Consider the following 15,234-nt stretch of genomic DNA (forward strand, 5'->3'; position numbering starts at 1 on the left):
AGTCAACTGTTTTTGCTCTTAATATTTTTACTACTTCCTTTTATTTCCTTTATCATAATTTTGTTTATTTTATTTGGTTTTAATCTATTTTTTAATGGATAGTTGTGTCTTGCAAAGGCTTTTAAAATGTTGTTTTCCCCAGGTTCTGTATAAATAGATAAAGTTTATTACTATTATTATTTAATTCCGTCTGACTTCACTCCTCTGTTTCCTCTCAGGGCGTCCCGGGAGAGTCCTCCAATCCAAGAGAAGAAGAAGTCCACCATCTGGCAGTTGTGAGATTCTGCTTGAATTTAATTTATTCACTCAAGTTAAAATTAGAAACACCTTCAACGGAAATAAACGCAGAAGAAAAACTTCTCCTTCTCTTTATTTCTCCTTCCTCCAGCTTTGCTCGTCTCTTCAGCTCTTCGTCCAGCCCTCCGCCGGTCAAGCGGCCGTATTACAGCGTCAACATCCACTACAAGTCGCCGTCGCCGGCTGGTTTCTCTCAGCGACGCAGCCACACCATGTGTCAGATCTCCACCTCCAACCGAACGCTGGAATTCTTCCCTGAAGAGTGAGCAGCAGCCACAAACTGTCACCACATTTACACTAAACCACAAAGCTTCTCACTCTGCTTTGGCCTAAACGTTGGGTTGCTTGCTCGCTTGTGGCGCAGAGTCGAAAGCTTCAGATTCAGTATTCTGCATAGAGACATATGGTTAAATTTACTGCTCTGATGTTATTGGAAGGAGGTTATAATCACATTTACACAGATCTCTTCATGTATGCATAAAGAATGTCACTATAGAAACTCACAGCTGCAAGAAAAAGGATTTCTGAATAGATAACGCATAAAATGTTGTCTGATTTTCATCTAGGTCACAATTATGGATAAGATCAACTTTATTGATCCTTCACCTGAGAAATTTACATGTTACAGCAGCTGGATACAGACAAGGCATAAAAGAAACAGGGCAAGAATTACAAAAGTACACACATATCCACATGTAAATTCACCATGACTTATACGTTATTACACCTAAGTCATGGTGAATTTACATGTGGATATGTGTGTACAGACGAACACAACCTAATAACACACAATAAACTGTATTCATTTTGGATTATTTCATTTATCTTTATTGAACATACTGAGTTGTTAATTGTGACTGAAATGAACATTAGACAACATTTTTTGGAGGAATCAGTACAGAAATCCCAAAGAAACTTTATTAGGTTTTTAACTGTTGATGATTGCAGATGATTTATTTCATATTAAAGCTTCACTAAGAGTCATTGCACTAATTAAAAGGATTATTGGACCCTGAAAGAATCAATTTTAAGCAATACGAGTGAACATCTTGTCCTTTTGTGTCTAACTGTTCTGAATGTAAAGCATGGTTTACAGTTTTAGCTGGAAATGTAATTAATTTTCTGTGTATTTTTGCTTTTAAACTCCATTTTGCAAACACAGAGACACATAAATACATCTTAGAAGCACTAAATGTACAAGAATCTCCCCAGGAGCTTCATTTTAAAATGATTAAACAATTGCTTGGCTTCAGCTACGTGAGAGCTTTGTTTAACCAGAGCGACTTTCTGCACTGCTGTTGCTTTTCTCGTCTTCCTCTTCTTCTTCTTCTTCTTCTTCTTCCCATCTTGTTCTGTCTGTCTCCTGCTGCTGGCTGGCCAGGCTGCTAACGCTTCGCTATCTCTCTTCTTCTTCCCTCCCGTCGCTTCCAGACTGGCCAGTAACGGTGTTGCGTCTCTCCTCAGTGACTCGGCACTGTTGGCCCGCCGAGAGCAGCGGCGTGAACAGTATCGGCAGGTCCGAGAGCACATGCGCCGCGACGACGGCATCATGCAGGCCTGTGGCTGGAGTGTGCCGTCCAGATTCAAACAGGTAGAAAACCCGCAGAGTCTCCACAAGCAGAACGAAAACACACAGTCAACTGAGTTTGCATGAGGAGAATAACACTCCAGATGTTTGATTAAATGAGTCACTGACAGATCAGGAGGTGAAAAACCTGTTGGGCTCAGATTTGTTGGAAATTGTGTTCAGAAATAACTTTAAAAGCCTGCGTGGAACCGTGCTTTAATAAACCTGTGAGAAGCTCTCTGTGGAAAATTCAGTGTTGTAAATGGGTAGAAATGATTTGTAGTAAAATGTAAAAATGCCGTACAAATAATATCAGTAATGAGGTCACACAAAGACCCATTTTTGAACATCTTGTTTCAGATTTTAAACCAAAAGAAAGTGTGAAACTGCATTCCTGCACTGTTCACCAACCACTGACTTTGACCAATAGCTGAGCATCATTTCAAAATCTTACTGACTTTTATTTCAACCCATAAAAGCCTGTTTTAAGGTTAATTCTCACATGTGGAAGTGGAGGTAAAGTTGCCGTAGAGAAAAGACTCACAAAATTTTTACTTGTCGAGCTTCTCATTGGTTGTCCAACATCCCTAATTAAATTATTGATAGGACAACCAAAATTGATCGTGGGTTCAGGCTGCTAATTAATGCTGTTATTGTTTGCAGCATCAGGAGAATCCAATTTAAAATCCATAAAAAATAGTTTCTTGTTTATCAGCTAAATGTGCAGAATGACAGATATGCTTTAACAAGGGTAGCTGTTTAGTAAGGTAGCTGTTTTCCTCTATTTTTTATTGTTTAATAGTTTGAACAGAAAACACCAAAACCAGCAAATCAATACTCCTGCAGGGAACCTCACGTATTTCATTTCTTCAGTATTTAACTACACAGGGGAGCTGTTTTCACTTTTCCGTGGTCAGAAATGACAGATACAACCTTTATAAAGCACTGGATTTAGCTTTCTTCAAATGTATAGTTCTATCATAGCAGTCAGAGTAGTAGAGAACTTTCTAGATTTTCCACTTTGCTTTCAAGCGTAAGCATGATTTCACAGCATGGAAATGTGCCTCTAGCTGGTCTGGCAGGCTAAAGGTTTGCAGCTGGAAGGCCAGAGTGTGCTGGTAGGCAGGTGGCTCTAACTCTGGTCTCCCACAGACTGGTGGTCAGACGGACAGCGCTCAGGACAGCCCGCTGAAGAGACAACAGGCAAGTGAGACCGACAGAGAACCAGCATGCACCTTTATGGCTTCCCATCCCTTTATCCTCCCACCTAAAGCTCAGACGGCAGCGACGGCACACTGATTATACACCGATCAGGCATAACATTATGACCACTGACAAGTGAAGTGAATAACACTGATTATCTCTTTATCATGGCACCTGTTTATGGGTTGGATATATTAGGCAGCAAGGGAACATTTTGTCCTCAAAGTTGATGTTAGAAGCAGGAGAAACCATCCAAAATGACAGAAAATTACTCGTGTGTCCAAAATAAAGTCATATTTGTCTTTAATGACTACAATGTTCGCAAAATGACTTGAAATTAGTCTAAAATGACATAAAACTTGTCATAAATATTTTTCTATATGCCCCAAATGACTAAAATTTATCCAAAATTCCTAAAATGCGTCAAAAATTTCATGAAATTTGTCCAAAATTACCTAAGTTTATCCTAAATTAGTCCAAAATGTCTCAAGCCTGTCCAAAATGCATAAACAATTGTCCAAAATGACTCAAAATTCACATGGATGGCCAGGTGCGTCGCTTACCTGGGGAACACATGGGACCAGGATGCACTATGCGAAGAAGGCAAGCTGGTGGAGGCAGTGTGATGCGTTGGGGAATGTTCTGCTGGGAAACCTTGGGTCCTGCCATTCATGCGGATGTTACTTTGACACATAACATGTAACTAAGCATTGTTGCAGACCATGTACACCCTGTCACGGAAACGGTCTTCCCTGATGACTGTGGCTTCTTTCATCAGGATAATGCACCGTGCCACAAAGCAAAAATGGCTCAGGAATGGTTTGAGGAGCACAACAACAAGTTTTAGGTGTTAACTTGGCCTCCAAATTCCCCAGATCTCAATCCAATCCAGCACACGTGGGATGTGCTGGAAAACAAGTCCGACCCATGGAGGCCCCACCTCACAGCTTCCAGGACTTAAAGGATCTGCTGCTAAAGTCTTGGTGCCAGATACCAAAGCGCACCTTCAGGAGTCTAGTGGAGTCCATGCCTTGATGGGTCAAGGACCAACACAATATTAGGCAGGTGGTCATAATGTTGTATCTGATTGGTGTATGTGCAGATAATCAACACAGAATTCTGTTTTGTAGACAAACGTAAGACTTTCTGAGCTCCATGTGAAGGTTCTGTGACACGACTTTACAGTTTCTTCTGAAAATGCATGAATATTAAGTGATTTTCCCCCCATTTTCAGGCATGAGTCATGAGTTAGAATCACCGTATTTCACACATTTCAAACAAATGCTACTTGTAGACACATAACACACTTTATGACTGCAGCCCTCTGATAAAATCCTCTGATTTTGTGGAGTTAAATCCAAGTGATTTTCTGTCCCCTCTACCAATTTTGTTGCAGCCTTTTAACCTTTAACCTCTGTCTGTCTCAACCTGCCCGACTTACCATACTGATGTTGTCATCTCTTAACTCCTGTGTTGTTTTCTCAAAGGCAAAATCCACTCTTAAATAGTTTCCAATAGTTATTAAGTATGTTTTTTCAGTTTTTAATTGTGGAATAATTGGAAAGTCACCCCAGATTAATGCATTTTTAAAGAGGCAGAGGTATCAATTCCACCTCTGACAGCTCCCACTGCAGAGGTGTTAGAGACACTTTTTTCCAAACTGTTCAAGTTCTCTCTCTTCCTGCTTGTATCTAAATCCCTCCTCATGTACATGTTCAGATTTGTGAAAACAGTGGAGTTTTCCTTTATTGCCTGCTGAGAATGTGCTGTACATGAATGCAGCACATTCACAAACATTGGATGTTTCTGTTTTCCGTCAGTACCCAGTAAAATTGGAGATGTTTTCATGGAACCAGACAATAATTCTCTACTTTGCTTGTCTCCTCTTAAACACTTTGTCACCTCTGATTTTTAGACCACCAACGAGAAAGAAGACAACCGCATGAAGAATGTTCCTGTTCCAGTTTACTGTCGCCCCCTGGTGGAGAAGGACCCCAACAGGAAGGTGAGAGGTTCAGGGGTGTAGCTCCCCAGTTAAAGGTCCAATCCGCTCAGAAATGTGTGTTACGTGATGTTTGACGCTAGAGGACTGTTGTCAGATCCATTTGTAGATGGAAGAAAGTTTCTCTGTGCTCACCTTAAATCTCAGCTTGAGACGACTTTGTGCAAAGTAGATTTGTGACATCTCAGCTTGTTTTGAAGACGTAATGTGAAAACCTCAATGCCTTCAGGTCAAACAGACTGAGAATGGACTTTACTATGAAGGAGAAGACATCTTTTGTTTCATCCCAGAGACAAAAGATGTCTTCTTCAGTTGAAATCACATTTAACTATGATCACCTGTTAAAGGAGATTCAGAACAGGTTCGCAAGTTTATAGACTATATCTGAAAGGTCACGCTGACACTATATTTCACCAGGATTTAGTGAAAACTTCCATTATGTAATGTACAAATAAAAGCTTAAGCTTAGATCTGGTCATGTTTTCCATTGAAAACCATTTGGAAAGTTAAAAATCTTTCTGTTCTAGAGTCAGCAATGCTGATAATTGGCGTCACTTTGGTGTTTGTTTTTTTTTTAAAGATAGCACATCATTCAAACTTTTAGAGGGGAAAGTGCTAAATGCATTTAAATTTTCTCATCACGTGGCATTTCAGCTACCGGTGTAACAAGACTTTAGAGAAACACCTTCACAGTAATCAATACCATCACTCTCACAGCCTGCAGTTGAGCAAATGTTTAACAAATTTGTGTTTTGGACACGATGATGTTTTAACTTTATTTTAGCAGGTTGAAAAGTTGGCAAAATATGTGTTAATATCAACAAAATGGACACTGAAATCTCACTTGTTGCTCACTGGGGTACTTAAACTTTTCAAATAGTCAATACTTGAATATTCATGACATCTGGATTTTTGAAATGTAATTTAATTTATATTCAGTGGCATTATAGTTCCATTGTGTCACAAACAAAATATTAATCAAAGCAGGCTTGTTTTGGTCGAAAATGCAGTAAAATCTAATTTTCAGAACTGATCGATAGGATCTTCTTATGACCACAACATTTTCTGCCAAAGTTACAGCTTTGGTTTACTGGTTCTGTATGGGTGATTTCTGTATTTGTGTTATTTCTGAACTTTTCTCTTGAGAAATGCTGCTGAAACTCACAGGATCAACCCACAGTCATGTAGTTATTATGACCAAGATGAGGGGTGTTAACTGTCTTTGTAACAACAATATCACAACTTAACATTTTATTTCATTTATTTAGTCATAAATATTTAAAATCCTGATAACACCAAATGCATATGCGATCCCAGTATAGAGTCTAAGCTGTATAAAACATGGATGTTGTCTCAGTGATGTTCCTCTCTTTCCCACCAGGACATCAAGGCTAAAGGGCGCTCTAGCAGTAAATGTAAAAGGAACAAGGACAGCAGCTTTGATTCAAAAACCCACAAGTGTCTTTCATGCTTCATTTCTGCAGCTATGGTGTGCAGCTGGAGTGGACCTGACGGGATGGAGGGCCAGTAGCCAGGACTCGGCACCGAGCAAAACGGCGTCAGGTAGCAGCGACCCACTTCATGCTGAGGAGGACGGAGGAGATAAGAAGAGCAGCCACACGTCTCCAGAGAAGAGGAAGGTAGAGCAACTGTGGAACCCATCTGGGGGCTTTTATTACTGCAGTTTACTTCAGATATTGCTGCACACTCGACTGTAAAGTAATAACAGATGTGAAAGGGTCGCACTCACCTCCCCAGACTGAATCAATCAGACTTTATTAATACAGCACCTTTTATACAAATAAAATGCAACACAAAGTGCTTTACAGATAACAAAAATAAAAATGCAATAAAAGAGTACAAACAACGCCCACAGGCTATCCCATGTAACACGTGCAATGAGGAAACACCAAGTGAGATAAAATTAAATAAAACAAGATAAGTTAGATAAACAAATAAATTAAAATGTCTATTATTAAAATAGGGGTAGATAGAAATAGAAGTCAAAAATTACAAAAACAGAATAAGAAATGTTAAAAATGAAGCACGAAACTGAATAGACTAAAATATGTAAACAGGTAAATAAATAGAGAAGGCGATAGATAAAATGAATACTAAAACCAGTAATACGACAGACAAGAACACAGCACTGAGTCTGTAAAATATAGGAAAAATGGCTCTGCGTCTGTAAAAATATCCAGTTTTCTGCTGTAGCCTATTTTCTCTCCGTCCTCTCAGTCGAAGGAGCTCCAGGAAACTGACACCATGAGCAGTCGAGTGTGGATCCTGACCAGCACTCACTCCGCCAGCAAGGTGGTCATCATCGACGCCAACCAGCCTGGTTCACTGGTCGACCAGTTCAACGTCTGCAACGCCCACGTTCTCTGCATCTCCAGTGTGCCGGGTGAGTTTGCTCGAGACACTATTGCACTTTTTGTTGCATCAAATTCTGCATTTTTTTTTTTTTTTTTTTTTCTGTTTATATTAAGGGGGCTGCACAGTGGCGTAGTGGTTAGCACTTTCGCCTTGCAGCGAGAAGATCCCTGGTTCGCGTCCCGGCTTTCCCGGGATCTTTCTGCATGGAGTTTGCATGTTCTCCCTGTGCATGCGTGGGTTCTCTCCGGGTACTCCGGCTTCCTCCCACAGTCCAAAAATATGCTGAGGTTAATTGATCATTCTAAATTGCCCGTAGGTGTGAATGTGTGAGTGCTTGTTTGTCTTTGTATGTAGCCCTGCGACAGACTGGTGACCTGTCTAGGGTGTCCCCTGCCTTCACCTGAGTCAGCTGGGATAGGCTCCAGCCCCCCCCGCGACCCTAGTGAGGATTAAGCGGTGTATAGATAATGGATGGATGGATGGATGTTTATATTAATGTTTTTGTTGTTTCACCAGCTGCCAGCGAGAGCGACTATCCACCCGGAGAGATCGTGTTGGATCCGGGTGACGGTGGAGCCGGTTTGGGAGACGACACCGGCAGCATGGAGGGCATGTTGGCCGGCATCACGCTGGTCGGCTGCGCCACCAACTGCAGCGTCGCCCGTAGCAACTGCTCTTCACGCACCGACACACCCATAATGGACAAAGGACAAGGTTGGTCATCACAAATACTCCTGGGTCATTCCACCACAGTACACCAATTTTTTATTATTTTTTTTAAAGTTCACACCTGGGCATCTTTAATTTGGCTGATTTTTTTTTTTTTAAAGTGGTGAATATTGATTGAGCTGATCATGCATACAGTCTGGACATGTTAGGAACATTCGGTTTTGAGTTAAAAATAAAGTGCGGTTATGTCGATTTTTGCATAATTTCTTTGCTCCAATCTGTGGATCAATGTTTGAAGGGCCATAATTTGAGAAATAATGTAGCGAGAATCCTCATCTTCAATGGTACAACCCTGCTTTGATGAAACAATAAAAACCCATCCATCCATCCATTATCTATACACCGCTTAATCCTCACTAGGGTCATGGGGGGGGCTGGAGTCTATCCCAGCTGACTCAGGCGAAGGCAGGGGACACCCTAGACAGGTCACCAGTCTGTCACAGGGCTACATACAGAGACAAACAATCACTCTCACATTCACACCTACGGGCAATTTAGAATAATCAACTAACCTCAGCATATTTTTGGACTGTGGGAGGAAGCCGGAGAACCCGGAGAAAACCCACGCATGCACAGGGAGAACATGCAAACTCCATGCAGAAAGATCCCGGGAAAGCCGGGACGCGAACCAGGGACCTTCTTGCTGCAAGGCGAAAGTGCTAACCACTTCACCACTGTGCAGCCCACAATAAAAACCAATTTTGAAAATATTTTTTGAAGCACTATGAGTTAGAAAACCATGATTTTTCTTGAAGCCCGGTAAGAATATTGTAACTGCTTTCAGAGTAATTTCACCAATTATACCTGTTTATTGATTGTCCTAGTATTAGCCATAAATGGAAAAAAAAAAAAATTACAAAATTTTCTCATCAAGTCCACCTCTGACTGGCACCATAGTCTACATTTTAAGGCTCATACTGGTACCAATCACAGAAAAAAAAAATCTGCCTCTTAATGTGAAAAATTAAGGTTTTATGGTTGGTGGACTATAAGACCAGATGGACAAATTTGCACCTTCAGATAACTGCTTTTTATTATTCTATCAAAGCAGGGTTGTACCATTAAAGACCATATATACATATCAATGAGCCTGTACAATTTCAGGACTTTAACTACATTATTTCTCAAGTTATGGCACTTCAAACATTGATCCACATTGGTGGATTGGTACAAAGAAAGATGCAAAAATCAACATGACCCCAATTTGTTGAGGAATTTTTAACTCAAAAACTAATAATACCTTTGACTCCAGATGGCACATGGTCAATTCGATCAATATTCGCCACTTTTAAAAAAATCTGTCAAATTGAAGATGATGAGGTGCAGGACACTGAGGCAGAATGACCCTCCTACAGCTTTGTTGCATTATACAAAGATGGGAAAACTGTCAAGGCTGCTGGTCTTTGCATTTATTTAAATGGTGGTGCCACTTTCAGCTCCCACTGCTCCCCCCATGAATGGGAAGATCCATCCTGCACAGTCGGCTGAGGAAGCCACGGAGGCCACAGAGGTTTCAGAGTCGACGGCCAGCCACACAGAAATGGGACCTCCAGGACCGTTTACCGAGCACGTTTTTACCGATCCTCAGCCTCGTCCAACAGATTCCTCCGACAGGTAGGAAGTCTGACAAGTCATCAGGAATGCTAAATTTATGAGTGTGTGAGACAAGAAATAAAATGATTACTTTTAGTGCACCACCTAATGAGCTACAGGTTCTACAGTTTGAAAGTCTGCGTGGTGTCTGTCCACACAGGAGCTCGGGACTGTCCAAGGAGGAAGCATCTCAGCCTGCAGAGTCGGAGGATGGAGGAGACGAGGCCAAAAACTACACCAGCGTGGCCCCCACTATGTGGCTCGGAGCCCAAAACGGCTGGTGAGTCCCTCAGCCTCACAGTTTTACATATTTATTACACAGGTTTATAACTGTGACATTTAACATACGGCGCTTCGGATTAACTCTTTACATCGGTTGCACTTCTGCACATAATTTAGGCTAGTTTCACTAAGGAAATGTTTTGTAACCTGGAGGATGATGCAGAACTTAAAGTTAGCAAAAGGTAGCTCTTCTTTGGCTAAATTATAAGTAGTGTTAAAAGTTCTCGCTTTTTAATTGTCACTACTACGGTTTGCTCGAGATTGCTGGAGACATTTTGTGCTTTTTTTTTTTAACATTTCAGTGCAAAATGCTGATGCTGACATCAAAAGCTCCTTTACCAGCCATACTTTGGCTGCAATAAATACCTCATGTGGGTTGTTTTATCATCCAGTTTGAGAATTTACTCGTAGTAAATTCACTCATAGGTGGTGAGTGGTGTGAATACTGTACATGCAGAGACTCGTGCACGCAGGTTGTTTGTTGAAACTGCAAATTACTCATGTCCCCTAAATGCCTCACATGAAGGCTGTCGGTAGGCATAACAATTTACTAAAAGTCCCACTAGAGCCACTAGAGTCTCCCCACTTACTTACTACAGTGTAGCAGCTCAGACAGATGTGTGGCCAAAATTAGTTTCAGGGAAACAAGGCATTATACTTTAAGATTTATATCAAGGGTGTCAAACTCATTTTAGTTCATGGGCAACATACAGCCCAATTTGATCTTGGCTGGACCAGTAAAATCACAGCATAGTAACCTATAGGAATTTGGAGTTGTCATTATTTATAAATAATGACAACTCCAAATTTTTTCTTTGTTTTAGTGCAAAAATGTTCATATTTTAAGGAATTATCTTTTTACAAAATATTACAAACAATTTGAAATTTCTTACAAAAAATAAATTAGATTTCAACAAGATTATGCCTCAGATTATCATTTACACATTACAACCTACAGATCACAGTGGATCTGCAAAGGCACAAAACATTTTGTCACAGATATCTATATAGTATTTTACTTTATGATCAAAAAGACAAAAGTCAAACAAAAAACAACAAAAACAAGACAATATATTACAAAAATGAGGCACAAAATGACATAAGTGAAAAAGAAAATGACAAAAAAATGGGACAAATGACATGAAACAAAACAAAAAGGAGACAAAAAAATTGTCAAAAAGCTACAAAGTGACAGAGAAATGGATGAACGACAAAAACAAGACAAAAAATTACATAAATGACACAAACGAGACAAAATGACAAAAACGAGAAACAAAACGACAAAAAAAAATAGACAACTAACACAAGTGACCAAAAAAACACACGACAAAAATAATGCTCAAACAATGAACAAAACTCAAAATGACAAAAATAAGACAAAAAACTGCGACACAAAAAGGAAACAAAACGACAAAAACATGAGACAAACAACAAAAGTGTCACGGCCTCCGTCTAGCCACGCCCCCTCCGGCCATCCTCTCCTGGATGCAGAGCAGCTGCTAGATCTAGATCCAATTTTAACAGATTTTTTGTTTCATTGTATTTTTGTCACATGAGACTGCAGATGAAAATTGCTTTTCTGACTAAATCTGATGTCATATTAATCTTAATTAATTTGTCCCAAATAAACAAATCAAAAAGTCTAGTAAAGCATTTCTTTAGCATGTTTAACACTAGGAAAACATTAAGTAGGAAGATTCCATAAAAAAAGCTCAAAGTTAACATTAGATTGATTTTTTTAATGCATATAAAAACTGTACAGCTACCAATTATTTAACCGAGTGCACACGTATGTTATGACATGCATCTTATGAATTCAGCGTGCTGTGTGCATTTGCTTTGGAGTGACTTTGTTCTGTTTTTCCCTCAAGGCTTTATGTCCACTCAGCTGTTGGAAACTGGAAGAAGTGTCTCCACTCCATCAAACTCAAAGACTCGGTGCTCAGTCTGGTGTAAGAAACAACATCACAGCAGCTTCTTCTTTCTGTGGCAGTTTTTTTATTTATAGCTGTTCCTCCAACAGTCTGTCTCCTTTCTGTCTGCAGACATGTTAAAGGCCGTGTGCTGGTCGCCCTCGCTGATGGGACATTCGCGATATTCCACAGGGCCGAAGGTACTTGGGTCGTATTTGAATATTTGTTTTAACGGAGCTTCACCAAATCTGTTCTAGGATTTTTAACGTTATAACCATTCAGGCGCCATATAATCTTATTTGAACTATGATATCACCAAAACAAACCAGTGATGCATGTCCAGTTAATTTCACATGGATTTGGATGGATTACTTGAGTTTTTTTTTTTTTAAAGCTTGTGTTGCAGCTTCATGATAAAACAGTAGATGGTTGTCAACCGTTGAATTCACTGTGTGTGTGTTTGTGTTTCTGTCAACAGATGGCCAGTGGGATTTGTCCAACTACCACTTCATGGACCTTGGCCGACCTCATCACTCCATTCGCTGCATGGCCGTGGTCCACGACAAAGTGTGGTGCGGTTACAAGAACAAGATCCACGTCATTCAGCCCAAAACCATGCAGATTGAGGTGCGTGTTGATGTGACATCAGGAAAAAGAAAAAGTGTTTAAGTGTTTGTCTTTTACGTTGCATCACTTGTTGCTGATTCGGTCCACCTCTGCTTGGTAGAAGTCCTTCGATGCCCACCCTCGCAGGGAGAGTCAGGTGCGGCAGCTGGCGTGGATCGGCGACGGTGTTTGGGTGTCGATCCGGTTAGACTCCACTTTGCGTCTTTACCACGCACACACACACCAGCACCTGCAGGATGTAGACATTGAGCCGTACGTCAGCAAGATGCTCGGTGAGTTAAGAATGATGATTTGTTACATTTTTTAGGGTTTAAGTGTGGTGACTGAGCTGCCATGGATGTTATATTCTCGCTGACATACAATCTGATTGTCATTCACAGGTACTGGAAAGCTTGGCTTCTCTTTTGTGCGAATCACGGCACTTCTGATTGGTGGAAATCGTCTTTGGGTGGGGACTGGAAACGGTGTCATCATCTCCATCCCTCTGACAGAGAGTGAGTCTTATAATAAGAACTTTATTTACATGGCAAGGCAAGTTTATTTGTATAGCACAATTCACACACAAGGCAATTTAAGGTGCTTAACAATGGCAAAGAAATACATCCAGAACTAGATAAGCACTCAGAGAGCGCAGTACTCCAAGGCTGTTCATTCCCCCATATTTGTCAGAAATGCAGCATTTCTTTCATAGAAATCTAGCATTTGTTTATTAGTTATTGATGATCAGAAATCACGGCAACATACAATGTGGCCATTTGATATAGATGTACCCACAAACTAAATGACCTTGCGCTGAGCACAGGTGTGTGTTATGCATGTGTACATTATGTACGGATACCGAATCGCATGACCTAAATATTTAATATATTAAATATTTAAATATTTAAATATTTAATTTAATCAATTATTCCTGGTATCATTTCCGACAGATGAGTCCACAGCAGTCGATTTGTAGTAGGATCACAATCATGTGATCATCAGCAGGCAGCTGAAGTTGTGTTCACTTGTTGTCATAGTTACAGTGATGCCGTGGCGCTATCTCACAATGATACAGAAATCTTTAACAAATCCGTGGATCCAGACTATAAGCCGCATCACTGATAAAATCTAATCAGTTGGTCCTTGTGTCATTTCTGAGCTTCTTGACCTTCCCTGAAAATTTCATCCAAATCTGTTAGTCCGTTTTTGAGTAAACAGACAGACAGACAGACAGACAGACAGGCAAACCAATGCCGATTGTCACATAACTCGCATAACGCCACGTTCTTTGACGGAGTAAAAATTATTTTAAGGTAGGCATACATTAAAATCATAGAAATAAAACATAAAAGTAGACATTAAGATCATAAAAGTGCATTAAAAGACAAGAAAATAGATTGAGCATCTAAGAGAAAGCTGCAGTAAACAATGAGGTTTTCAGACTTGATTTAAAAGAGCCGACAGTTTGAGCAGAACCTCAGGTATTCAGGAAGTTCGTTCCACAGGTGAGGAGCATGATAGCTGAATGCTGCTTCACTTGTATCGGTTCTGATAGCACACTTTGTAATCAGTTTACAAAGTGCTTTACAGACAGGAAAAAAAAAAGAAAATATGATGAACATTGAGTCCAAATATGATTCTCAAAATAAGTTAGTACAACAATACCAGATCGAATAATAAGCATCCAAGCAAGGGAAAGAACAAGGGGAATTAAAGAAAATAGAGGGTAAAACCATAAATATGAGGCTAAAAATGATAATTATTGTAAATAATTAAGTAAATAAATGGTAAAAGAGAATACAATGAATGATAAAATAAAGAAAAAACATTTAGATGACAAAAATAGACAATTAAAAATCATATTTTTTAAAAATAGGTGTAAAAATAGAAATAGACAAAATCACATAAAAGTAAAAGCTAATTCTGTAAGCCTATTATGTATGTAAGCTCTGTCACCCTTAGATTTCAGCCTCCACTTTGGAATTTCTACAACAAGTCGCTCAAAGCAAAACAAGTACAGTAATGAGAAGTGATTGAAAACTTCAAGTTTTAAGTTAACTTAGAAACTGTAGAGACAGTGTAGTTGCCTCTGCTAAGTAGATACTTAGTGGTGATTTGTTTGACTTTCTGGAAGCTGAATGTGGAAAAACTCAACAGATTTTAGTTACATTTAGTGAAAAATACATTACAAAGAAAGGAACATGTGATTTGAGTACAAATCCAGCAGTATCAACGTGTGATTTTAAGATTTTTTTTGTGATTGTACAAGACTTTTACAAACCAAATCTTGTCTGATTGTCTCAACACTAAAGTTTAATTTGGTGGCCTGAATTTTTCCATCAAAAACCTACTACAGCAGAGCAGACCTACCCCACATCCCACTGTAGCTCTGTTGATCTGTATTCTTCTTCAGCTTTCCTTCCTCTTCTCCCCAAAAGCTCCCCAACTTCTCCCTCTTTCTCTTTGTCTTCTTCCCTCAGTGGTTTCATCTCTTTCACACATTGTTGGTCGTAACTATTACTGTCACTGTCCTCTTTCTCCTCCTCTTCCTCGTCCTTCCACCCTCCTCTACCTTCCTCCTCCTGTAGCGGTGGTCCTTCACCGGGGACAGCTCCTGGGTTTGAGGGGTAAGTGGGAGCCTCCCAACCTCCTGCTGTTGTGATCTA

The 15,234-nt window shown here is 40.0% G+C and overlaps 1 protein-coding gene across 22 annotated transcripts in view; it reads left to right on the forward strand.

Annotated features, from left to right (window-relative positions):
- The window catches only part of mapk8ip3 (mitogen-activated protein kinase 8 interacting protein 3), a 47,044-nt gene that overhangs the window by 28,958 nt on the left and 2,852 nt on the right, over positions 1 to 15,234 (forward strand). For 13 of the 22 annotated variants that reach the window (XM_023265332.3, XM_035945989.2, XM_035945992.2 and 10 more), the window contains 16 exons: positions 219 to 275; positions 389 to 559; positions 1,729 to 1,888; positions 3,017 to 3,067; positions 4,983 to 5,072; positions 6,554 to 6,709; positions 7,308 to 7,473; positions 7,962 to 8,159; positions 9,611 to 9,788; positions 9,928 to 10,047; positions 11,921 to 12,001; positions 12,095 to 12,162; positions 12,441 to 12,589; positions 12,690 to 12,861; positions 12,970 to 13,083; positions 15,157 to 15,195. In XM_023265332.3, coding sequence (XP_023121100.2) covers positions 219 to 275; positions 389 to 559; positions 1,729 to 1,888; positions 3,017 to 3,067; positions 4,983 to 5,072; positions 6,554 to 6,709; positions 7,308 to 7,473; positions 7,962 to 8,159; positions 9,611 to 9,788; positions 9,928 to 10,047; positions 11,921 to 12,001; positions 12,095 to 12,162; positions 12,441 to 12,589; positions 12,690 to 12,861; positions 12,970 to 13,083; positions 15,157 to 15,195 — 1,970 coding nt within the window. The remainder of the gene's footprint in view (positions 1 to 218; positions 276 to 388; positions 560 to 1,728; positions 1,889 to 3,016; positions 3,068 to 4,982; positions 5,073 to 6,553; positions 6,710 to 7,307; positions 7,474 to 7,961; positions 8,160 to 9,610; positions 9,789 to 9,927; positions 10,048 to 11,920; positions 12,002 to 12,094; positions 12,163 to 12,440; positions 12,590 to 12,689; positions 12,862 to 12,969; positions 13,084 to 15,156; positions 15,196 to 15,234) is intronic. The other 9 variants (XM_035945990.2, XM_035945994.2, XM_023265350.3 and 6 more) reach the window with 5 other exon arrangements.

This window comes from Amphiprion ocellaris, chromosome 19 (genome assembly GCF_022539595.1).
Source record: "Amphiprion ocellaris isolate individual 3 ecotype Okinawa chromosome 19, ASM2253959v1, whole genome shotgun sequence".
Classification (NCBI taxonomy): Eukaryota; Metazoa; Chordata; class Actinopteri; family Pomacentridae; genus Amphiprion; species Amphiprion ocellaris.